Source organism: Podospora anserina, chromosome 5 (genome assembly GCF_000226545.1).
Source record: "Podospora anserina S mat+ genomic DNA chromosome 5, supercontig 4".
In the NCBI taxonomy this organism is placed as follows: domain Eukaryota; kingdom Fungi; phylum Ascomycota; class Sordariomycetes; order Sordariales; family Podosporaceae; genus Podospora; species Podospora anserina.
The window spans coordinates 356737-381054 of NW_001914844.1; the positions used below are offsets into that span (position 1 = coordinate 356737).

A 24318-nucleotide genomic window follows, 5' to 3' on the forward strand; every position below is an offset into this window, starting at 1 on the left:
CCTGAATCACCATCTGCAACGCCAACCCACTACTAGCATGCCAGCTGATATGGCAATGAACAAGCCAAACCCCCGGATTGTCCGGCCGAAAAGCAACAGCTACATACCCCCCACCCCCCGGAACAACCACCGTATCCCTCCTAGGCGGGTTCTCATAATTCCACGTCCCCGGGCTCGTCACAGGATCGAACCGTTCGTTTGACTGCCCCAAGATGACAACATCTGTCCCGTGCCAGTGCATCGGGTGCGCACCCCTATTGGGGACGATCTGTGACCCTAGTTGGGAGGGGTGAGTCCCTGGGAGGAGGGAGGAGTCAATGATCATGTAGATGAACCCTTCGCGACGGTAGGGGTAGTAGACGATGTTGTAGCTTGGGTTTGCGGCCGCGCCGGTGAGGTTGAGGAGGGTTGGGTTGGAGAAGTCGAGCCAGAAGGGGGAGTGCATCGACTTGCCGATTTGGTGTTCTATGTTGGGGTCTAAGCGTAAGAGCCAGTGGGAGTAGTTGCCTGACTGGCCTAGGGTTTGGTCGGGGACGGTCTGGCGCGCGTTGTAGAAGGTGGAGAGAGACAAAGGGTTGAGGGGCTCACGGGCGATGGTCCAGGGGACTACGGGGACCATGGAGGATTGGGCGTCTAGGCAGGAGAAGTCGGTGGTGGTTGAGAGGCTGGTGGGGAGGGCGAGGGAGCGGAGGGACGGGTAGCTGATGATGCCTACGCGGGTGTCCAGGGGGTAGGTCGTGTTGGCGCCGGCGGTCGAGTTGAACACTCCCTTTTTGAAGGCGTTGCAGCCGTCGGCGGGTTGGGCGCGGAGCCAGTAGTTGCCTGTGCGATCTCTTTGGCCGTCGACGATGACGTCGAAGCGTTGGCCTACGGCAATGACCAAGCGGTCGGTGGTGTAGGGCCGGATAGGAACAAGATCGTTGGCGATGACGGTGAACTCGTGGTCGTCGATGGAGACGACAAAGGTGGCGCCGGATCCGCTGTTGATGAGACGGAGACGGTGTTTCTCGCCAGGGGTGAACCGTGTCACGCTGTAGGCTTCAACGTCTCTTGGTGAGTTTCCCGGTCCACCAACTGCATTCATGCCTGCCTTTCCGTTCAGGAGGAACGTGTCCATCTTGACGTTTGCCTTTGCAATTTCGTTGGTCTTTTCTTGATGGAACTCGCTGAAGGCACTGTCACGCACCCAGTCAGACACCATCAACGTCTGCTCAGCCTCGACATCATAGTTGGCACTGGCCGGGCCATGGATGACAAGAGGACCGCAGAGACCGTCGCTGTATTGAAGTGAATAATGGCTGTGGTACCACGTCGACCCGTATTGGAGCACCCTGAACTTGTACTGGAAGGTGTGGCCTCGGGCAATGGGACACTGAGTGACGGCAACCCCGTCCATGTCGTTGGTGAACAGTTGTCGGATTCCGTGCCAGTGGATCTGGGTGCCCATGTTGGGAAGGGAGTTCTTGACAGTGATGACGAGTTCATCACCCCAGCATGCCTCCAGACGAGGTCCTGGGTAGGTGCCGTTGAACAACAATGCTTGTTTCGGGAAGCCATCTGGGTAGATCACTCCAGTCGCAACATCAATAGTGTACTATCAAAGTTAGTAAGATTCATGTCAACGATCAGGGGTGACCGTACGTATCGCGAGACGCCAGTGGGCGCAGCAACCTCATCTGCGTGTACTCATGTCAGCGTCTGTTTTCGTCTCACAAAATCACACCCGGGCATAATACACACAGTTGGTGTGAATATCATAACCGTAAATTCTCCCCTCACTGTCCGGCCTCTTCATCCTCAACCAACACGTCCGAGAGTTTGCCCTGTTGCATGACTCCCAAATGTCAGGGTCAAGCTGTGGATAGTGACATCGAAAGTTGCCCGGTGCGCCCTCAGGATGGAACGTCAATCCACTGTGTGACGCCTCATCACGACTGTGAAGCTTGTGATGCCAGCTGCTGGTATATCCCCCATGGTCAATAGGGTCAGCCTCGGCAGGATCCCAATCGAACCCCCCAGCAGGCGTCTCGAGTTTGGCTTCGGAGAAGGGGTCCGGATTTCCGTACACTCGCGCTATGACGGCGGCGAGCAGCACATCTTGAAGTCTCATATTGGGGTCGAAGTCGACAATAATCACTCCGTGGTGAAAGGAGGGGAGGGGCTCTTGGAGGTGGGCTGCCTGCTGGAGCTGGTCCTTATCAACCACGGCAGTGGTCAGTGGGATATCAGAGAGGTCATTCACGCCCGGCATCTCCAATCCGGCTCACGGGGCCTGACAGCTCGGAGGAGTTGTCGTCCGGGCCGATAGTAACTGACGCATGCGGCATTGGTCAGGGTTCTCGTATTGGGTCAAATGTGGGATCCAGCAGAGCGGGCTGGATGTTGTGATGCTGCAGTAAACAAAACGACTAGTCGACGGTCTAAAGCCACCGGAATACGATGTTGCACGACATGGAGTAGCATGTTTGACGTGTAGGTAGATGGACTGATATTGACATTCTGGCACAGTGGTGATGACATTTGGCCATCTCTCTCTGCTGTCAATGGCCTCCCCCCCTGTGGTCGAGGTCTGTCTGGTTGATGTTGTGGAATGGGGTCGGGACCTTTTCCGGCTGTGGCAACTCCATGCAGTAGCAGCTGCAAACGTGGGCTTTTTTTCTCGCACCGTGCGCACAAATGTCTCAGAGGGGATGTTGACAGTCGTGCTGATGTCCTTGCACTGTCGGCTGCCCACGGCTCTCGTTGTGTCGCGACTGGCATTTGATCTTCCTATTCCTGTCAAAAATTCGGCAACGGCACGACCCATTCGGGATCAAAAGCTCAGGGGTGTATATTTGAGGACAAAGAACCGCCATTCTAGAGTTCAACAGCTTTCTTTGTTTCCTATCTGTTTCAATTTCTGGTTTCGCAACATTTTGCTTGGTATCAGCACATATCGGGAGCTCATCGCTGCGGACAGCGCTGGGCAGACCATCGTCCGACGGCATTCTCCGCATCCTTAATACAGGGGTCTCGGAATCATTGACGGTTCCCTTTGGGGCTTGGTAGTGAGTAGCCACCTCGGCTGAACGGCACATCACCCCCACAATGTTTACTTGGGCAAGTAAACAACGAAGCCCCTTTTGCCATCAAAGGGCAACCATCAACACTGGACCTGCCCGCACCTGGTGGCTCACCATATAATCAGCTTACCTGAGTGCACCTCGATACATGACGATCGTGGCGCCATTTACATCCCCGGTGGCTTTCCTCCTCACCTCAACATTCCGTCCGAATATGTCCGCCTGCACGAGACAACCCAATTCTACACAAATCAGCCGCGAGATACACTCCCGAGTTCTGGAACTACATCTGCAGCACGCTTACACTAACAAATCACATATACCCTATGCAAGGGTCCCTTTTCCCCTCGGGTAATAACCCCGTGATTACCACTCTACAATATCTCCCCCCCTCAAAAGCCCTTGCTGCCCCAACATCCCGGGAACTGTCCCACCCTCCCCCTCGCCAAGAGCAATAACCGCCGCCTAATCTATTTGCCCTCCCAAGTACCTACTACGACTCCAACTTTTAAACCAACAAAAATGAAACCACGGTCGGTGGAAACATAACAGGCAGGTAACTCCGCTGCCGCCTTGTGAGGGGAATAATAAACGAACCTGCACTTTACCCAAAGGCCAAATAATGCACCCGGGTTACTTTCCAACAGATGTAAGGTTGCACAAGTTGGGGCAACTGACGATCTCGGCCCCTCAGTATCCGGGATTATGTCTTTTGAATAGCCAACCAAACAAGCATCCATGGTCCATACATACAGCGATATCACTTCGCCCGCGCATAGGTATTGCCGGTCGGTGCAAGCTGCGGTTGGTGACATACTACCGGCACCAAAAACACGTGTGAAGAAGAAAAAGAACCCGAGCCGAAGGGACGGCTTCGCTTGGAGAGTCCGAGGTGGTGTACAGCAGCTCGATCGATCCAACGGCACGCAGGCCATGAGATGACGGGACACGAGCTCAAAAAGCTCGAGTGGCCCGGCCTGTAGTTCACGATCCTCGCTGTCCAAGGGTCTCGAGACAAGTCCATCATCACTCACAATGCGTTACCGTTTGTTATCCGCCTTGATCATCTCGGCAGTCGCCGTGATAGAGGCTGCCCCGGCCACCGCTACCGCCGAATATGACTACATCGTCGTCGGGAGCGGTCCCGGCGGTGGTCCCCTCGCCGCCGATCTCGCCCGGGCCGGGTACTCCACACTGTTGATCGAAGCCGGCGGTGACGAGGGCGACAACCCGACCTACGCCGAGATCGCCTGGTTCAACGAGGCGGCCAACGACGAAGCCACCCGTTGGGATTTCTGGGTCAAGCACTACGACGATCCCGAGGAAGACCGCAAGTTCAAGCACACCACCTGGGACACGGGCGACGGCACCTTTTACGTCGGCCTCGACCCCCCAGAGGGAGCCAAGTACCTCGGCATCCAATACCCACGCGCTGCTGTTTTGGGTGGTTGCGCCATGCACAACGCTGCCGTCTGCACCCTCCCGGCAGACGACGACTGGAACATCATCGTTAACAAGACCGGCGACGCCAGCTGGTCGGCGAGCAACATGCGCAAGTACCTCAAAAAGATCGAGCGCAACCAGTACCTCCCCCCCGGAGACCCCAACAGAGGATACGACGGCTGGCTCGCGACCTCGGTTGGCCCAACAGACTGGGCGCGCAACAGCTCCAACCCCGCGACCACCATCCTCAAGAAACTCGCCGCCCTCACCGGCCAAGACGAAACCCGCGCTGCTGACCTCCTGGGAACCGACATCCTGACCGAGATCCCCAACCTCGACGAGACCTCCTCCCTCTACAACCTCGCCCAACACGCCGACAGCACCGGCAAGCGCAACTCCCCCAACAACTACGTCCGCGCCACCCTCGCCGACCCAGCCAAGTACCCCCTGACTCTCAAACTCCACACCCTCGTCACCCGCGTCCTCTTCGACGAATCCACCGTCGGCGTCTCGGGCGTCACCCCCCGTGCCATCGGCGTCGAAATAATGCAGGGCCAATCCCTCTACAAAGCAGACCCCAAACACAACGGCCAAACCGCCCCCAAATCCCAAATCCTCGCCGCCCGCGAGGTCATCATCTCCGGCGGCGCCTTCAACTCCCCCCAGCTCCTCAAACTCTCCGGCATCGGCCCCAGAGACGAGCTCGCCAAGTTCAACATCCCCCTCGTCAAGCACCTGCCCGGAGTGGGCGAAAACCTAGGCGACAACTACGAGGGTTCCCTCCTAGCCATGGGGCAAACACCCGTCAATTCAGGCCTCATCACGGCCGTTTTCCGGACCCCCAACGCGCCCGACGCGAGACGCAACATCTTCACCTGGTGCGGCGCCTTCTCCTTCGAGGGCTTCTGGCCCGGCTTCCCCACCTGGCACGGCGCCGAGCAGTACACCTGTGCCCTGGTCCACATGCAGCCCAAATCCCAAGCCGGATCCGTCACTCTCCGGTCTGCCGACCCGCAGGACGTGCCCGAGATCAACTTCCGGTTTTTCAAGAATCAGGGTGATCAAGACCTGGAGGAGCTGGTTGCGGGGGCGAATATCCTGCGGGAGGCGATCAACTCCGTGCCGGAGCCGGTCGCGCCGTTTGTGGAGAGGCATCCTTGTGAGGGGGACAGGCGGGAGTCGGGGGATTGTGGGGAGGAGGTTCAAAAGGAGTACTTCAAGAGCCAGGCGTACAGCCATCACGCCACGAGCACGTGCGCGATTGGGGGGGAGGATGAGGAGATGGCTGTGTTAGATAGCAAGTTTAGGGTTCATGGGGTGAGGGGGCTGAGGGTGGTGGATGCGAGCGCTTTTCCTGTTGTTCCGGGGGCGTTTCCGAGTTGCCCGACTATGATGATTAGTGTCAAGGCGGCGGAGGATATTGTTGCGGAGAGGAAGGCGGAGGAAGCTGCGGCTGCGAGGATGTGAGGAGGGCCAAGAATGACGGGTGGAACGAGAAATGGAATATGATTATGATGTTGTAGCGGTTAGGTATATACAAAGAAATCCGGTAAAGTGCGTGTTTTGTTACATGGAAGAAATGGATCATTGCTCGTTCTTGATGGTTGTGATTGCCTCCTCGGCACTGTCTGTGCCCTTTTGTCGTTGCTCGCGCTTGATCCTTGCTACTCTTTCTTGGTGGTTCTTCCGCATGTCTTCCATGTTGGCGATTCTCTCGCCGTACGATCTTGGTGGTGTGGTGGACAGGCATGATGGCATGTCGTCGATGGATTGGCTTGGACCTGCTGGGATGCCCCCGAGTCAGCTTCATCACTTGGTGAAAAGAAACCACGTTAGCGCCATCATGGTACCTTCAAGTTCAAGTGCGATAGAGGCCATGGTTGCGGTCGTGGTAAGTGGTGGTTGACGGTTTGGTTGAGATGGTTCAAGGTTGCGGTTGTTGCTGTTGCTGCGGCTGTTGCGGTGATGTTGATTTGAGAAGTTGATGACGTAGCGAGAGATGCGGTGAGCTGTCCTGAAGAACCGGAGCCAAGCGCTTTTTGACCCATCCAACCCCGTCGGTGTTTGCATGGCCCCCTAATTTAGCTAAACACTTGCGCTAACAACATGGGCTCACATGACCCTCGCCTCACGGAAATGAGTGGAGAGCGCAAGATGTTGTTATCTGCCCCTGATCTGGGGTCTTGGAGCCACGAATGCCAAGATCTAGGGATATCCATTTTGTGGCTAGAGCACCAGGGGGTGGCTGAGGCGAGCTATAGATCTATGTTTATCTTGCTCTAACTCCGTGTCTAAACCACCGATCACGGTTTCCTATATGCTGGATCTGCCAGTCTTCTTGATGGTTAGAGTCTATTGAGAGGGGTCTCTCCTCGAGAAAACCATAAAGCCATAGGAAACTGTGGCTTGGTGAAACGTTCATTGTCAGAGCTAAGAGACGGCTGACATTTTTTGGTCACATAAACCGAGAACAGCACTTGAAGTTGGCACTGCCTACAGGAAACTAGTCACAATGGAACCATGGTACAGGAACCACCGACCTTGTCGTCTATGCCCAAGTTATGCAGTTGGACGCGTTGTGTCTTGTACTAATGTGCGCCAAGCTTCCACAGTGTTGTTGTTGGTGCCATCAGGAGGGGATATGTTACACAAACTATGCATATATTGCAGTGCCTTGCAGTGCCGAAGAGCATATTATTCGCTGCGCCGCTCAATACACGCCAGAGAGGCGCCTGGTTCGGCCGAGGGCTGAGAGGCTTGAACAGCTCCTCGACATCTCACACAACCTGCAAGTCAAATATGAGGGCAACTCTTGGGCTGGTGATGACATTCTTCTCTCCCTATCGACAACGATGAAGCCCATCAACGAATTAACCATCTTGTCCCTGTTCCTCACTGCGGCGAGCGCAGCATCGATACTCTTCAAAGGTGGAACCGTCATTGCCTTCAACAAACAAACTCAAGGTCTACGCGTTCTCCGGGAAGGCTCAGTTCTCGTCGAGAATGACCGCATCGCTGGCGTATATGATTCAACACCAATCCGCATCCCTCCCCGGACCGAGATCGTCGACATCGCCGGCAAGATCATCACTCCAGGGTTCATCGACACCCACCGCCATGGATGGCAGACAGTCTTCAAGACCATGGCCTCCAACACCAGCCTCCTTGAGTTCTTTGGCCGCTACAGCTCGTTTGTAGCCCCCTTTTTCTGGAATGCCACAGACATTTATGACAGCCAGCTTGCCGGTCTGTACGAGGCACTGAACGCGGGCGTCACGACTTCGCTTGACCATGCCACTCACACCTGGTCCAAAGACGCTGCTGAGGCGGGTCTCCAGGCCTGTATCGACAGTGGGGCGAGAGTGTTCTGGGGATTCACCTTTGCCAATATTACTGGATTAATCACAGTTGCAGAGCTGTATCCAGTCTTCCGGAACATGGCTGCCAAACCAGGACTGAGAAGCTCCCCTACTACTCTGGGCATTGCCTACGACGGCTGGGGCCCGAACCCGAATGTTGGGGAAATCAACAAAATCATGGCGCTTGCGAGGTAGGAGACAGCCTGGAGGGTCTTTCAGTTTGGTTCGAGACAGCTAATGCATTTGGCAGGGAGCTCAACGTATCAGTCATCACAACCCACTCCCTCCAAGGACCCTGGGGCTGTATGTGTTCCCCTTTCCACACCCCCCCCCTTATTCCAACCTCACTAACCCCCCCCTGCCATGGAACCTCAGTCAGCAACTCCCCCGAAGACATCCACGCCCTAAACTACCTCAACATCTCCACCCCCATCGTCTTCTCACACGCCTCCTTCCTCACCCCCACCGGCGCCGACCTGCTACGGTCCACCAACCAGTACGTCTCCATCACCCCCGAGTCAGAGATGCACTACGGCCAAACCCACCCAGTTGCCTACTCCATCCAGGACCAAGCCTCTCTCGGCATCGACACTCACATCACATTCAGCACCGACATCCTCACCCAAGCCCGCATCTGGCTTCAACAGGCGCGGTACGAGCGTTATCTTAACGTGCTCGAGCAGGGAAAGCTACCAGCTAGCAATCCCATGTCGGTCGAGCAGGCATTCCTGCTCGCTACTAGGAACGGGGCCCTGGCGCTGAGACGTGATGATTTGGGTGGGATTTTTGTGGGTGGGAAGGCTGACTTGGTGGTGTGGGATGGGGATTCGCCGGGGATGCTGGGGTGGTCTGATCCTGTTGCTGCTGTGATTCTTCATGCGAGTGTGGGTGATATTGAGGCTGTGTTGGTGGATGGGAAGTGGATTAAGCGGGGGGGTGAGCTCGTCGCGCGGGGCTGGCCCGAGGCGAGGGCGAGGTTCTTAAGGACGGCGAAGAGGCTTCAGGGGGTGTGGAGGGATATGCCGTTGCCGGAGGCGCCGGCGGAGTTCAATGGGAGCCCGGTTGTGCACCCGGAGAGGGTGGATGTGGTTAGGGGGCCGGGGGATGGGTATGGGAATGTTTACATTTGAGTCATTACACTGAGTGGATGTACAGGTAGCCCTCAGACCCAATCAACGGCAATAAAACACGACGTGGGGTACAAGATGTGGGCTCGACGCCAATCCCAAATGCATCAGTGGAAGTGTCAAAGGCGGGTCTGAGTTGGGGAACTAAACTCGACGAAAGGAACAAAGACTGGTGTGAATGTGTGGGCAAGCAGACAATGCTTTCATTCCTGTGTAGGTAGCCACAGCTAAGGCAACTCTTCTTCTTCTTTAAAACTTTACTTCATCTGCCAGGAAAACATGAACTCATCCCTAAAGTAACTGGCTCACTACCTACCTTGGTATCCGTCGTTGCCATGATGTCCGAATTGGCCAAAAGGCTGGCGCATGAGAAACTAGAAAAGCGCGGCACCCCAGGTCTCGGTACAATTCCCGATTCACCTCCCGGACCAACTCGAGCACACAACGTGGAGATGCCTGAGTCGACCAACACTGTCCAAGATGGCATGGTAGATATCCAGACTCGCATGGCTATTCTGAGTGATCAGATCGAGAGCCTTCACAGCGACTTCGTCACGAGAACCATTCCACGGGCTAAAGGGGCCAATACGGTCAGTGGAATAGCTCGACAGATGAACATAAACAATGTCTAACAGAGGGCCTACCAGGTTCCGCCGAAAGCTACGTCCCCTCCGCCCCCTCCACCCCCGGCATTGACTCCCTCCCCACCCCTTGGCGAAGAACTCGGAAAAGAATTAGTCGCCGACAGTTAAGCATTTGCGAACAGAAATAGCCCAACTGCAATTGCAACAAGCTCATAATAAACGGTATAAGGCAACTTCGGCCGCTGAGATCGCCGGGCTAAACGATGAGATCTACCGTTTACAGAAGGAATTGATCACCCTGCGATTTCAAAAAGCCGCGAGCGATCGCCAAATATCAGTCTTTTCAATTCAAACCAGCAAAATAAGCGAGGAGAACGAACGTCTACAGCAGGAGTTGATCAAGCTAGAATTCAATATACAAGAGAGCGGTCGTCAAGCAACAATCTGTCGGTCCCAAAACAAAGAGCTGCGTAAGGAGAATGAGCGTATCAACAAGGATTCAGACAACCTACGATTGGATAGAGATGAGGGTCATCGACAACTAGTGTCTGAAAGAGACAGGCTGCGTGATGACATGGAGCGTTTGCAGAACGAATTGAATGCCGGGGAGCGCGGGGAGATGAGGTGAGACGGTTGAAGGATGAAATAAGAAAGATTCAAGCCGACAAGGAGGAGTTGGAGCGCAACACGAACGCCATGCGTTCACAGCAAGTTGGGAGTGGAACACAAGGAACGTCCCTTGGACCACAAACGCCCCATCGACCAACCTATGGAACACAGGGAACACACCAAGAAACGGCCTCCTATGGAACAAACTATGGAACAAACTATGGAACAAACTATGGAACAAACTATGGAACAAACTATGGAACGAAGCAAGGAACGAATCAAGGAACAGGCCAAGGACAATCCTACACAACGCAGCAAAGAGCGCCTTATGGACCATTCTATACAACGCAGCAAGGAACAACCGAAGACAATCCTATACAGCGCAGCAAGGGAGTTCCTATGGACTAACCCAAGGAACGCCGTAACCAGCACCTCAACAACCACCGCCACCTCAACAACCACCGCCGCCGCCGCCTAAAGAACCACCGCCACCACTGCCCCAAGAAACACCTCAGGCAGCGAACCAAGGAGTGTCCCAGGGAGAGAACAAAGGACCACCTCAGGGAGCGTTCCAAGGAAGATCTCAGGCAACGATCCAAGAAAGCCCCGAGGGAGCGATCCCAGGAACACCTCAAGGGCAATCCATGAGATATCTCAGGGAGCGATCCAAGAAACACCTCAGGGAGCAATTCAAAGAACCCCCCAAGTACCGCCGGCAGTTGAAGACAATAGAAGTCCTGCCGAGACACAAGACTTGCTGCGCAAAATCGAAAGACTGCATACCCAGAGGGACAACGCAGAGCACGAAGTAGCTCGCCTACAGTCACAACATCAAGCTGTTGAATTTTTTAATCAAGAGTTATAGGCCCAATTCGAACGTTTAGAACAAGAACTAGCGGCCGAACGATCAAGGCCGCCTGCCGGAGTCGAGGGAGGTTCCCAAATGACACCCGACGTTGACAAACCAAACCGCACAATCCCCAATCTACAAAAGCAATTATCCGTCGAGCGAGAGGAGAAGGAGCTGAAGGAAGCTCAATACCAGTTCAGAATTCAGGAACTGCAGGATGAAATCAACAGTCTTCGGGACAACGAGCACGAAAGCATCAGCACCGGCTGTCCTCAACCTGAACCTGGCACGACAAGTGTCAACCGGGTCACTGACCAAGAGCTTATTAGCCGTTTCGTAAACCTGCGGGAGGATATCGACAAAGTGATCTGAAACAGGGCTTGGTACGACCTCGAGTCGCCGGCGGTTCTCAACGACCAAGAACAGCAGGATGAATACATGCCAACTCTCTACAGCCACGAAGGCTGGGGCTCACAGCCAGTCTTGGATCGAACCAACACGTAACGTTCGACGTGGTATGAGAAGCTGTTGGATACCATTTTCAGCAGAGAAACTTACGGGCTCGAGGGTATCACAATCGAGTCTGACTCTTCAAACCAGCCGCGTTATGTCGAGTCGGGCTTGGAGGCATTTGAACGTCTTGTCAGCTCGTATAATGGTATGCCTCTTTGTCCCTTGCATTCCATGTCCTTGAATCTAACAACGCTTTCTGTCTAGTTGACCCAGAAAAAGTCCAAGCCTGGCGTAGTGCCATCGTCGCCTGCGTGGGTCAATGTCAGGTGAAGCCAGCGACCCTTAACACAGCTCTCAATACACTCATGGCTGTTTCCAGGCCAGTTATCAGTTCTTCTTTGACCCAGGAGGCGGGGGGAGACTTGACACGGGCCGTCTGGACCCTTGCCGACGACGCCTTCAGGCTCAAGTTGAAGATGCGCATGTACATTCCAGAATGCCACATAAATGAATTTTATGAGGACGACGAGAAACCGCATATGGTTCGGGACCATGACTGGGTAAAACCAGTGGCTATCGTGGGTGCTGATGATGGGCGGCTGCCGACGGAGAGAGATGAGGAGATTTCATACATGATCTTTGGTGCCTTGACGAAGGGATGGGACGATGTGTTGGTGAAGGCACACGTTGCCGTTACTGGTGGAAACGTACAGGCGTCAGAGCCAGAGCCTGCTGCCCGTGATCTACGAGAAGACGACAATTATGACGACTGAAAACATATGCACGTAACGTAGTTGGCAGGAAGTTCTTGTTCCCAATAGATTTGGAGATGGCGCAACTTTTGTCTTTATTGCTGCTCGCCAACAGTTGTGCATTACATGCTCAGAACAGTGCTTTATCGTCCTGTTTGGCGAGAAGGGATGCCCTATTCCCATTCGTAAATACCTGAGTATTCCCTAAATTGCTGATGACACACTCACACCACCCTTTCAAAAGGACCACCCATGGCCAATCTTATCAGCCAAGTCCGCCAAGTCTCAGGGCTGAACGCCAATCTCCTCACGGCTTGTCCCGCACTTTATGCTTGATGAACCTTATGCTGGGCCACTATCTGTCCGCGGAGGATACCGTCCAGTCCACCTAGGCACTTCCTCGTTCGGTGTTTGTATCTGATGCCTGTGCCGCCCGCCACTTCTCACTTGACAGGGTCGATCATCAGCCTTTACGGCATCAAACTCAGGACATGAGTAAGCACCCACTGCAGCATGCATGTCAACACATCTCGGAGGGGTGGTTTCATTGGTCTGACAAAATCCCCGATGCTCACATTTTCTTGGGTGGCTTTATTCAAGTGCATCTGGATTGTCTAAACCTGTCTTGGGGGTCGGAGGGATGGCGGTGGTTATTTTGGACGAAATATATTGGTCAGCTCGTAGAGCAGGCAGAAGGTTTCTTCAGCTGAGCAGGTAGTGGTGGTCTTGTCAGTGCTTACATAGCTACTTGAGCCTCCCACGATGTCAGTTTGAGGGGATTCAGTTCTTCTTTTGTTTCTTCTCAGTTTGATAATCTGCGAAGAGTGCCTGATCTGGCAACTCGCATGTTTCGGCACTTGCATCGAACCGACACACCTACCTACCCGACAGCTTGGGAAGGATTCTCAGATCCACCCGCCCGTTATGGACCAACGAGAGAAAGCTCCCTTCTTGGCCAGCTCCAGGGACATGGAGGAAGCAGCGCAACATGCTGACTCCACCCAGCCGCAACAACAACACCGCCGTGGCCTAAGGAGCACCGTTCGCATCCTAGGAGCAACAACCTGCCTCCTCGTCTTCCTCCTCCACATCCTCCTCCAAGTCCCGCTAACCACCACCAGCACCACCACCACCACCCTCCAGCCCCATCACCACCATGCCTCCAACCCCCCCCGATCCATCACCCACCCCACCATCAAAAAGCGCATCCCGGGCGAACACGTCGTCCTAGCCGACTGCCGCGACCGCAAAAACGTCGTCTCCTCCCAGATGGCCTACTACGTCGGCGACCCCGGCCCCATCCCCGGCGACGTCGCCATAGTAGAGACACCCCCCGGTCAAACCGCCCTCTGGATCAACACCGAGACCTCTGCCCTCTTCTACAACAGCAACGTCACCTTCACCGCCCGGCTCGGCCCCAAGGTAGGCGACGGGCAGTTTGCCGGGATGGGTGACAACGGCTACGGGAATTTTACTTGTTGGCAGAGGTTCAAGTTTGATCTGTATCGCTACAACAATGATACGATTTGCACGGGGGTGTATGCTTGTAATCATGATACTATGCCTGGTTGGTATCCCCTCCCCCACCCCCCATCCCATCTTGATGATTTTCGGGAAGTGTACTGATGGGGTTGGGTTTCAGCGGTGTTGCCTACTCCCGGGGCGGGTTCGAGTCCGGGGGCGGGGGCCGGGGCGGCTCCGGAGGCGGCCCCAAGCGGCGGTCTCCCACAGGGAGCAATGATAGGGATCAATGTCGCCGGTGTCGGGTCAGTGCTTTTTGGGATTGCGATGGGGGTTTTTTGGTGGTACTGGCGGCGGACAAGACAGCGGCAGCAACAACAACAACAACAACAAGGGGACGAGTCGCCTGAGCCAAAGACGGAGAATAATGAAGCGTCACTTCCGCCGCCGACATATGCCTCGGCTGTTTTGCCTCAGTCGCCGGCTGCTGCGCCCAAGTTTGAGCTTGCGGCGGGGACGCTGTATGAGATGGATGGGCAGTGGTACCGCGTGGAAATGGCGACTGATACTTCGAGGTATGAGATGGATGCGCAGAGTGTCAAGAAAGGGGGTGGGGTTGCGAGTGAGGAGGTGGAAAATGAGGAGAGGGAGAGTCCGACTAGTTCTGCGGAGGGGAGTAGTCTGTCAGCGATGACGAGGGGTGATACTGTGACTTCTGTCAACTCGCCGGTTTTGACGCCGGTGAATGCCGAGGGGAGGGTTGTGTCGCCGCCTGTGGCCGGGATGCCGGTGCCGGTGTTGGTTCCTATTCCTGGGCCTGGGGCAGATGATAATGCTGAGAGTGAGGCTCATGGAAAGACTGGGTCTGGTTGATAATGGAAGGCTTGTGTCATTGGGATGGGGAGTACCTCAGGTAGCTAAAAATGAAAATAGGGATCTTGACACCTGCAGAGCACTAACGACATGGACCGTTTCCCGGGCAGACGAGATTACCTTGTCTTTCAGTCCACCTGCTCGAAATTGTTTACTTCGATTCCTCCAATAGTTCAACTACAGCATTCTGCCTCTTTTTGACGGCCCTTCTCTAGAGGAGTTTGGCTGTCTTTGCCACCACGGAGCGATTTATCTGCGCCGCGAGCCAGCAAGAGGCGAACAACGTCAGCATAACCTCCTCCTGCGGCTCCAAAGAGGGCTGTTCTGTGCGACTTGTCCTGTGCGTTGACCTTGGCCCCCTTCAATAGCAAGTCCCTGGCTGTATCAAACCTCCCAGCCCAAGAAGCCCAGCGCAAAGGCGTGCTCCCACCCTGGTCCTTAGCATCGACCTCGGCACCGCGTTCAAGGAGGAGCTTGATCATGGACACATCTCCTGCGTGTGCAATGATATGCAACGCCGTCTCGTTGCGGCGAACCCTGATGGAAACAGGCACGCCAATCTCCAGCAGCTTGCGCACAGTGTTCCGATAGCCTAGCTGCGCCGTGTCGATCAACGCTGCCTGCATGTGTGTGAGGGGGATCACGAGATGGTCAGAGTTCCCCAAGGTGAGCATCTTGAACATGAACTCAAACTCCTTGTGCGCCGAAGCCTCCAAGCGCTGCTCCGGAGCCTTCAGGGCAGCATTCGAGGCTCTCTTTGCCGTCTCTGCCCTGGATTCATCTCTGCCAGCGTGCCGTAACAGGTTAGCTCAGCATGTTGCCCGTCTTAGACTGAGAAACAAGTGCCACAAGAGACAAAGCCTCACTCGAGTTGTGTCAGTTGCAGGCATAGATTCATATTTCCTTGTTGCGCGGCCACCGCGCTCGGCAAAAGTCCAAGGTTGTTCCTTTTGACCACCAGGTGCAGCATGTCCTTTGCCTGCGGCCACTCGGACTCCTGCCATGCAACCTGGTGGATATCGAAACAGTCTAGAGATGCCCCCGCAAGCGCGTGGAAGACTGTATAGCCAGCCATGTTGCCGTCGAACCCCTGACACAGCTGCATGCGGCAGGCTGAGATCTCGGCAGGGCACTGGATCCTGCATAAGGACATGATCATGACGACCTCCTTGGGCCCGAACGGGGTGGACATCGCGGCCAGCAGCGGAAGGTGCTTCGTGACGAAGTATGAGACGACTGATGACACGGTCTTTACGTCGGTGTGGTGTGCGAGGGCTCTCCTTGGTGAGGATGCGGTGCAGAATGGCACCGACAACCCGTATGTCGCCCTTCGAGGACCACTTGGTAATGCGGCCTTCGAAACGCTCCGACTGCTCGGCTATTTCCTGCGCTGAATGTCGGTCATCGCATCCTAGAGAGAAAGCTCTCGGAAGACTGGTATGAATTCGGCCTTACCGGTGCCCAATAAACTCTTGTACCTGCATGGCTTGTTGGCAGCGCGCCGCCATCCTCCAGCTGAAAAGAAGTTCCAGAGTCCCCCAGCCTGGTGACCAGATCGACTTACACCGAGTTTCGGAGTGCGATCAGAACTTTGAAGATGCAGTTAGGCCCCGTTTGAGCTCTGATGGGAGCGAAAGAAGCCGGCCAAGGGAGCTCACCGTTTCCTGGTTTTACATCCCGGTGCAGAATGGTGTGCCACCCTGACGGGAAGCTAGTGTATCCATGGAGAGAGCCGTTGTTCCGAGTTGCCTCGAGTCCGTAATGGCAGCGTGACAAAGCTGATCCCAAGGCCTCGACAAAAGTCCAAGCCACATTGTCTGGAAACATCACACTGTCGAAAGCCGGCAAGGACCGGGGAGTTAGCCGCAGAAACCGGGCAGAGCGACGAGCTCCGTGGCGGCATGACTCACGTGTTCTTTTCCAGAGTTGCCTCCAGTTCCTTGAATTGACAGAACTCGGTGTATATCTCCATCTTGGTGTCGCTGAGTTCGTGATGAACATATTCGATAATGCGGGGATGGTCCAACGTCATGTAGCATCGAAGCTCCATATCTGTGTCCCGTATATGCTTCTCGCGTGCCCTCTGCTGTATCCATGGGGGAAACCGAATGACCTTTTTGGCAAAGTTTTAGAGCTCATCTCCGTCAGCGACCATCGTCACGCAACCACACCAGGCGACACGAACGTTATGGCACAGCGTGCATTCTACCCAAAATACATCCCCATAGGCGCCCCTCCCCATCATATCCCCGGTCTTGGTGCTGCTGGTGAACTCGTGGGGATAGCAACGCCCGTCGGTCCGAGGGTAGTATCTGATCATGGCTTTGCTTCCATCGTCGGTCAGTTTCGCGTCAGAGCGCGAGGATCCATCCTCTGTTGTCTCAGTTGTCTCTTGCGAAGCGTCAAAAGGGTAGCTCGCTATCAATACCATTGACCGTTGATAGCGGCCCCTTTTCATTCATCGTTAGAGTCGATTGGACTGTCTCCACGTAGTGAAACGGGCGCCTACTACCTACCTACCTGGAAAGGTACGTGACCTGTGTGATCGTCGAGATGAGTCCCTTTTCTGGAGCTGCTGAACTTGTGTGCTCTGATGTTCGGTTCCTTTTGTTTTTTTCCTTATACGTCTATTTTGCCTCTCAGGTAGGCTGTGTTGGTTTCTTCCTCGCCTGGCTCTTCCATGGGCTTTTCTTCTCCTTCATCGGTAAGATGAGTTAGTACGCCCCAAGCAATGGCCGAGAGAACTTTCGCTGCTGTCTCCTTGAGCTTCCAGCTCTTTGCTGACTGTATACAAGGCAAGTACTAGCCCTAATTCTCATCTCGGGACTCCCAGATTAGTGGATGGCTGACGGTGGTAGGCCGGAAGGCTCAATGCGTTGGTGGCGTTGCTGAAGCATAGCAAAAACACACGGCTTTTCAATGCGGCGCAGAGCCTCGGCTATCTTCGTGAGGACATCTCCTCTGAGACGACCAGAAAGGGGACCCGCGACTACCGCTATGGCTTCGTCTTTGCCAAGCCCAGGAGGCTTTGATTCGGGAGCCCGGCCGACGTGTCTGCGGGGGTTTCTCTTGATGGACACCCAGGCGCCTCTGAGCATGCCCAGTCTGACAGACAGGGCGGCCCTGGCCCTCGCACTGGCCGAGAGCTTGAGTCGGCTACACGCTGTGAATTGTCTGCACAAGGGGTTGCGAAGCCACAATGTTCTGTTCCTTCCCCGACGCTCACAGTGGCACACCGGGGGCCGTATTTCGACAGCCAGTCATCTCTGGGTTTGAGCTCGCCCAGCCCCAGTTTGAGCCAAGCTGGACATCGCCCAGCTGGCCGAATCCTGCTCACGACCTCTACAAGCATCCGCGCGTGCAAGCGGACTCTGGCCGAGAGCCGAAGACAGCGAGCAAGGCTCCGAGTCGTATAGGAAGGAGCACGACATCTACGCCCTCGGTGTGATTCGGGTTGAGATTGCGTGCTGGCAGCCCGTCCATGCCATTCTGCGGGTTGACCTAGAGCAGGCAAGTCTTAGGGACACAATGCCTGTGAAGAGACGTCTGTTGGAGTCTCACGTCCTGCAAAAGGTTCGATTTAACATGGGAGACACTGTGTGCGATGTGATTAAGGCCTGCCTTAGTGGTTTGGATCTCCCAGAGCCGGGACTCGGCGAAGTCAACCTTGAGAGAGACATGTCTGTTCAAGAACGTTTCTATTCGGAAGTTGTCCAAGAGTTGAAGTTACTCCATGTGTAGGGGGGACATTATTAGCTAAGCTACCCACCTACCTAGACAGAATATCACTGTCCAGGTACTTGTGTGGATGTTCTTGCATGTACGAAAGCCTACATGTACCCGAATCTCGTTCATCCTCATAATGGGCTCGAAGCCTTGGTCAATGGCCACATTGCCGTCTACGCCTCTTTGCCTCATTTGCTATCCATTGGCCCTCGAGTTGCAGAACCCCTTACTCATGTGCCAACGACGTCTGGGCGTTTGGTACACACCTAGCCACGTTTGTGACACTTGCTGGACCTCAAGAGGGGGTACCATCAGCTGATTGCGGCTGGACCCGATCCTCACCAATGCAGGCTGTTGCTAATGCCAAGTCTGGCTCGTGGATGAAAATTTCGGACGTCCAGAAATACACAAGACTGTTCCCGCCGCTTGATCATACCTAACTGATAGAACAATGGGGACCCCTTCCGCTGGCAACGCACCGAGACGGTCTCGATCTGCAGGGCTTATGCCCTTCTTAGAAAGCCTGCTCGAGTCAGAAAAACGGAGCTCCTCAGCACCGAAGGGTAGGCCACGCAGCTAGCTATGGCATCTTTCGTAAAGGACATGTTCGGATTTGCCGCTATGTGCTCCAGAACGGAGCCGATCCCAACGTCCGTGAGAAAATGGACGTAACGCCATTGCTTGATAGCCCGCATGGGGGGTCACCGTGACGCTGCTGAGGTCCTTTTGTCCTGCGGCGCGGATCCGGAACCTCGCAGTTTATTATACTCCACGTCTCTTACCCTGCTGATCTGGCAAAGAGGAAAGAAAGAGCGGGACGAGTCGATGGGCATCATCCAGCTACTGCTCGAAAAAGGGGCCGACCCGAATGGTGCTGATGACGATGGTGATACCTCACTGATTTCATGTTCTGTGTTTCAGCAGGTCGAGGTCACGCAGTTGCTCCTCAAACACGGTGCCCAAGTTGACGTAGCAAACAACGACGGAAAGAAGGCTATCCATGCGGCTGCCACGGAGTGCGATCCGAGAATGATACGACTCCTCCTGGATCATGGTGCGAACCCGGCTCAAAAGGACATCGATGGGTGGAAAGCCCTACACATGGCTGCACAGATGGACAAAAAGGGGACGCTGGAGGTCGTAAAGGTGCTTGTGGACACACGAAGAATAGAAATCAACGACCAAGAGGAGAAAGGGACAACGGCACTATACCTAGCTGTCCAAGCGGGACGTCCTGATGTGGCCCAAGTTCTCCTGGAAGCCGGCGCGGACCCCAATATTACAACCAAACCCGATTTTTGGCCCCTACGGAGGGCCGTCCTAACTTCCAACATGGAACTTCTGAATCTTCTCCTCAGTCATGGCGCAGACGTCAATTTGTCGGATAGCAAGGGCAGAAACATCGTTCACTTCGCTTGCGCACAATCTGATGCCAACATCCTCAAGAGGGTCGTGGAGGCCAGTCCCGATGCTCTTCCGCAGCAGCGTGATGACAATGGAGGAACGCCCCTGCACGTCGCCGTGCAGAACGACAATGAAGAGATTGCCCTAGCTCTGATGGAACTTGGTGGTGCTAGTAAAAGGCAGCGAGCGGAGTAAGGTCATTACCTAGGAATCGAAGTCCCCGTCAAGGATAAGACTTCAACTCAGGTAACTTGGGGATATCGAAGAAACGGCTTGTTCGAAGCCAGTCAACTTCTTCGTGTCTTTTCATAGTGTCTGCGCGTTCATTAGTTTATGTAGGTACCAAGGAGAGACTTGAAGCAAGTTTTTTCCATACTTTTATGCCTTCTGTAACCTCGTCGGGGTGCACTTCTGTGAGTTCTGTGAATTTGCCGGTTTTGATACCGGTAAATGCGGAAGAGAGGGTGGTATCAATCGCCTCCAATTCTGTGGTTGCTCCCACTTCATCTGGTCCCACCTTTTCTGTCAGGCCCACAGGTTGCTTGCTCTGGATTAGGGCTTTTGTTGACCAGTATATCCCACACACTTTTTGTAGCTTTTCTTTTCTCTGTCACATTTCACCATAATCACTTTTTTCTCACAACCTTTTGCCTCACTTTGCGCGCCAGTGATCACTTCCACTGTCCCCTCTTTCTGTGGCGGAGATGCCGGTACCGGTATTGGTCTATTCCTAATCGTAAAATAACAATGAGCGGGATAGTAAGGGGAAGACTGTATCTGGGTGATGGCGGCAGGCCGGTTTCTTTTGATGATGAGTAGATACCGAGGTAGTAGGAGTAAAATCTGTATGCAAGTTCTGACCAAATAATTCTTCCTAACCGTACTTTAGTCAATCTTAACGGCCTATGGCTAGGTACAGGTGAAAGATTGAATTGCCGGATCAAGAAGAAAAAGAAAAGAAAGAGAAAATAGGTATACTGCCCACAGCGTCCTCTTATACCTCTTACATCCTCCGGACTTCCCCTTCAAAGCATACAAAATATCCACCAGAATTATCCGAACTTCCTCGTATCTCTTCCTCGTATCTCTTCCTCGTATCTCTTCCTCGTATCTCTTCCTCGTATCTCGTTTCACCTCCTGGCTCCCACATCAGTTGCAAGCCTCCCACATCAATCGTCAAATAACCCTAACCCGGACATCATCCCATAACAGTCAAGACAGTCAACCGGTCTTCGCTCTAGTAGCCAGACCGCAGCTCTCTTCTAATTTACCTTACCCCGCACTGAAACCCAGCTCGAGGCTGAACCGAATTTCTCCTGTGCTCTTCCCCTGAACCTTTCACCATCTCCCTCGACTCCCACAAACATCCCACAGAACAAAGACTCACCATTTGCTTGCTTCTGAATTGCTACCCATCAGTGACTTAACCATGTCACACCCCCACAGCCGGCAGATATGCACCGACTGCACCGTAATCTTCCAAAAGGCAGGTTCTGTCTTGACATCGGGAATCATCGAAACAGTCTCGTCCCTGCCATTGGATCAGTCATACCGAGACCGAATAATCCGACACGTTCATCAAAACCAATGTGACATGTGCTCTCTCATCAGCAACACCATCCCGGCAATCAATGACCCCCTAGACTCCAAAAGAACAGCAGAGCTCAGGTTTAGTCTGCTGCAGAACAACCCGACGAGTGTGAATCTCAGGCTTTGGGAGTTTTGTGCCGAGGACCAAAAGGCTAGATCTCATGCAGGGGGTTTGAGCATCCAAGATGGTGAGGAACGTGACATCTGTGTGGGTGGAGCTGTGGAGGCTGATACTTGTATGTGTTAGTTCGGAATGGAAGAAGTACCCGCATACTCAGTGCCCCTACTACATGGTCAGCTGAAACGCTGGGCCAGATCAAGGACTGGTTGGAAACATGCCTTTCATCACATGCCCAGTGCGCAAACCGGTCCTCAGGCCGTCTCCCACGGCGTCTGATAGACGTTTGGTCTACCACCGAGCCGCTGCCGAAACACTTTGATCAACTGAGTCTTGAAAACTCTCAGAACATCCGCGTAGTAGTGTCCGAATCTCTGCCCCAAGACACAAAGTACCTCACCCTCAGCCACAGATGGGGCAATCCACCCAAGCTGCTCCTCACCACCCAGACTCAGTTCCTGCTAAAAGAAGACATAGTCCCCCATCTTCTAGCGTGCGACGAAGCAGCGGTATTCCGCCATGCCATCCAAGTCACGCGTGGGCTTGGATTCCGATACATATGGATTGACGCCCTCTGCATCGAGCAAGACAACGGACCAGAGAAAGCAGTTGATATCATGCACATGGACGAGGTCTACACCAATTCATCTTTGAATCTCTCGGCTTCCGTAGCCAGTGTGCCTGACGGGCTAGTCTTTGATCGAGACTTGTCGTCGATCAATCCTTGTCGGGCGACGGTCGTCGTCGAAGCTGGTCAAGAAAGCGTTGCCCTGCAGGCAACTCCCGAAGGGTTTCATTCCTTGCGGGCTGTTGGACCCCTTTACGAACGAGGCTGGGTGTATCAAGAGAGGTTGCTCGCACCGCGCATTGTACATTTCTTGTCGGACCAAGTGTACTGGGAGTGTCATGCTTTGGACGCATCTGAGGTTCTCCCCGAGGGATATCAAGATGGATTGAAGCGCCAGACACGGGGTATGGCGGCGATTACGAAGGGGCTATCTGCTGACGAACTGGAACTGCGATGGTTCCGTCTTGTGGAAGACTACACTGCCACGGCTCTGACATATCCGGATGATCGCCTGCTAGCTGTGTCAGCTTTGGCTAAGCAGTTTTCTTCTGTTGCGAAACGGAACCCGAATGACTATCTGGCTGGGATGTGGAAGGACAGCCTACTGCCTTCGCTGGTGTGGTTGTTAGCTGAATACGAAGAAGGAAGCGAGCCACAACGGTCAACTGATGCTCCGAGGGAAACAGAAGTAGCACCGTCCTGGTCCTGGGCGTCCATCATGGATACAGTATCATGGCCTCAGAGCTCTGAATACACCCGGATAGTGCCTAGTGTCGAGTGGGTGGACGTCGAGGTTGACCGAACATCTCAAAATTTGTTTGACGGCACTAATCTATGTCGACTTCGTCTTCGCGGCCATATGCGCAAGATATGCCGATACATCGAGAACGGACAGCCTTGGATTAGCATTTCAGGAACAGTCCGGTTCCCGGAAGTATTGGAGATTAATGAGGAATTCTTTGACCACCCGTTGGCCTTGAGCTGGGACACGTGTCGAGAGTCGGTTGCGCTTGCACTGAAAGACGACAGTGACGGGCTGCCTGGTCGGACATATTTTCTGCTTCACATAGGCGCGGAGCAGGCGGCGTACTGTGGGGATTGGGAGCCCGCGGCAGAGGAGGGCATAATTCTTGAAAGGACTCCAGAGCATGGAACATATAGGCGGGTAGGGCATTTTCTTGTGCCCTATCTGTCGATCCAGGATTATGAGAGCTTCGAGCTGGCGGGCGCGTTTCATCGAGGCTTTGAAGGACTGCTGGATGAGAATTCGGGTGATTATCACGAGCTGGACCCTGATGGGAGGTGTGTGATCGACATTATCTAAAGCTCTCATGGAGTAGGTGTTGTGTTACAAGAATCGAGGTTGCTTTCAAGTCTCCTTAAGAGGACCCCCATGTTGCGGGGGCGGAGCTCTCAACGGGCGCGAAGTGGGGCACCCTCCCTAGCGCCCGGTGAAGCTCCAGAAGCCTGAATCCACCACCTACAGCACCTTCACATCATACATCTCAACGGGTACTCCACCCCTCACCATATGAGATGGCACGCCCTTCGTCAGACCGGCCTCCATCTCGCTCAAGAAGCCGCTCGCCTTCCCTCGTCAAATCCTCTTCTCACCCTACTCCCCGCCGCGCAATCCGCCCGCTGCTTCTTCTGGTAGCCCTCATCAACCTCTCATGGTCGCTATACCAACTCCCCACCACCCGCGTGATCGAATCCCGGCTCTGTTTTGACCACTACTCCCTCAGTGATCCCTCAGCCGTTCCCCCGGACGGCACCATCCCAGAAGAGCTGTGCAAGCTCGATACCATCCAGCAGCGCTTGGGGAAGTTGCAAGGAGTGATGGAGACCATCTGGGTGGGGGGTGACTTTCTCATGACGATTCCTTTGGTGACGCTGGCGGATCGATATGGGTATGGATTCGTTTTGAGGTTGAACCTGGTCCCCCGCGCTTTTTTGCTGGGGTGGATGCTGTTTGTTGGGTACTTTAGGTGGCTGCCGGTGGAATGGGTTGTGCTTGCGCCAGCGGGGAGTTGGCTGGGGGGTGATTGCGTGTTGAACTCGGTGGTGTATTTTCTGGTGTCGGAGTTGACGGGGGATGTGGTTCTGCGGTGAGTTTTGAGTCGGAATAGTTATGAGAATGGTGACTGACAGAAGTGATAGGGCGACCTTCTTCGCCTACCTCAACGCTACGACTTCCATTTTCTCGAGTCAGCTTGGGCCTGCTCTGGCATCAATGACCATGTCATTCAGGCTGTGGCTACCCTTCGTACTAGGACTTGGTCTATTGTTGATATCGGCACCCCTGATCTCTTTGCTTCCCATAGCGCCTCCCCCGCACC

The 24318-nt window shown here is 54.3% G+C and overlaps 8 protein-coding genes across 8 annotated transcripts; 6 read left to right on the plus strand and 2 right to left on the minus strand.

Annotated features, from left to right (window-relative positions):
* Window position 1: 1 nt before the first annotated feature.
* PODANS_5_4140 (uncharacterized protein) lies at window positions 2-2251 on the minus strand (the record flags this gene model as incomplete). Its single annotated transcript, XM_001904928.1, has 2 exons — window positions 2-1594; window positions 1739-2251. Coding segments are annotated over 2 exons (2106 nt in total), but the record flags the coding sequence as incomplete, so codon positions are not given.
* A 1846-nt stretch (window positions 2252-4097) lies between these two features.
* PODANS_5_4150 (uncharacterized protein) lies at window positions 4098-5972 on the plus strand (the record flags this gene model as incomplete). Its single annotated transcript, XM_001904929.1, has 1 exon — window positions 4098-5972. One exon carries the CDS (start codon window positions 4098-4100, stop codon window positions 5970-5972), a length of 1875 nt encoding a protein of 624 aa, XP_001904964.1.
* A 1094-nt stretch (window positions 5973-7066) lies between these two features.
* Window positions 7067-8994, plus strand: PODANS_5_4160 (uncharacterized protein; the record flags this gene model as incomplete). The annotated part of the gene is made up of 2 exons (XM_001904930.1): window positions 7067-8055; window positions 8115-8994. The coding sequence occupies 2 exons, from the start codon at window positions 7067-7069 to the stop codon at window positions 8992-8994; spliced, it is 1869 nt and encodes a 622-aa protein (XP_001904965.1).
* Window positions 8995-11852: 2858 nt separating this feature from the next.
* PODANS_5_4167 (uncharacterized protein) lies at window positions 11853-12260 on the plus strand (the record flags this gene model as incomplete). Its single annotated transcript, XM_001904931.1, has 1 exon — window positions 11853-12260. One exon carries the CDS (start codon window positions 11853-11855, stop codon window positions 12258-12260), a length of 408 nt encoding a protein of 135 aa, XP_001904966.1.
* A 903-nt stretch (window positions 12261-13163) lies between these two features.
* On the plus strand, window positions 13164-14573 carry PODANS_5_4170 (uncharacterized protein; the record flags this gene model as incomplete). The annotated part of the gene is made up of 2 exons (XM_001904932.1): window positions 13164-13806; window positions 13882-14573. 2 exons carry the CDS (start codon window positions 13164-13166, stop codon window positions 14571-14573), a joined length of 1335 nt encoding a protein of 444 aa, XP_001904967.1.
* A 173-nt stretch (window positions 14574-14746) lies between these two features.
* On the minus strand, window positions 14747-15765 carry PODANS_5_4173 (uncharacterized protein; the record flags this gene model as incomplete). Its single annotated transcript, XM_001904933.1, has 2 exons — window positions 14747-15344; window positions 15440-15765. The coding sequence occupies 2 exons, from the start codon at window positions 15763-15765 to the stop codon at window positions 14747-14749; spliced, it is 924 nt and encodes a 307-aa protein (XP_001904968.1).
* A 3227-nt stretch (window positions 15766-18992) lies between these two features.
* PODANS_5_4180 (uncharacterized protein) lies at window positions 18993-19898 on the plus strand (the record flags this gene model as incomplete). The annotated part of the gene is made up of 1 exon (XM_001904934.1): window positions 18993-19898. One exon carries the CDS (start codon window positions 18993-18995, stop codon window positions 19896-19898), a length of 906 nt encoding a protein of 301 aa, XP_001904969.1.
* Window positions 19899-21572: 1674 nt separating this feature from the next.
* Window positions 21573-24311, plus strand: PODANS_5_4190 (uncharacterized protein; the record flags this gene model as incomplete). The annotated part of the gene is made up of 3 exons (XM_001904935.1): window positions 21573-23283; window positions 23466-24057; window positions 24131-24311. Coding segments are annotated over 3 exons (2484 nt in total), but the record flags the coding sequence as incomplete, so codon positions are not given.
* Window positions 24312-24318: the final 7 nt, after the last annotated feature.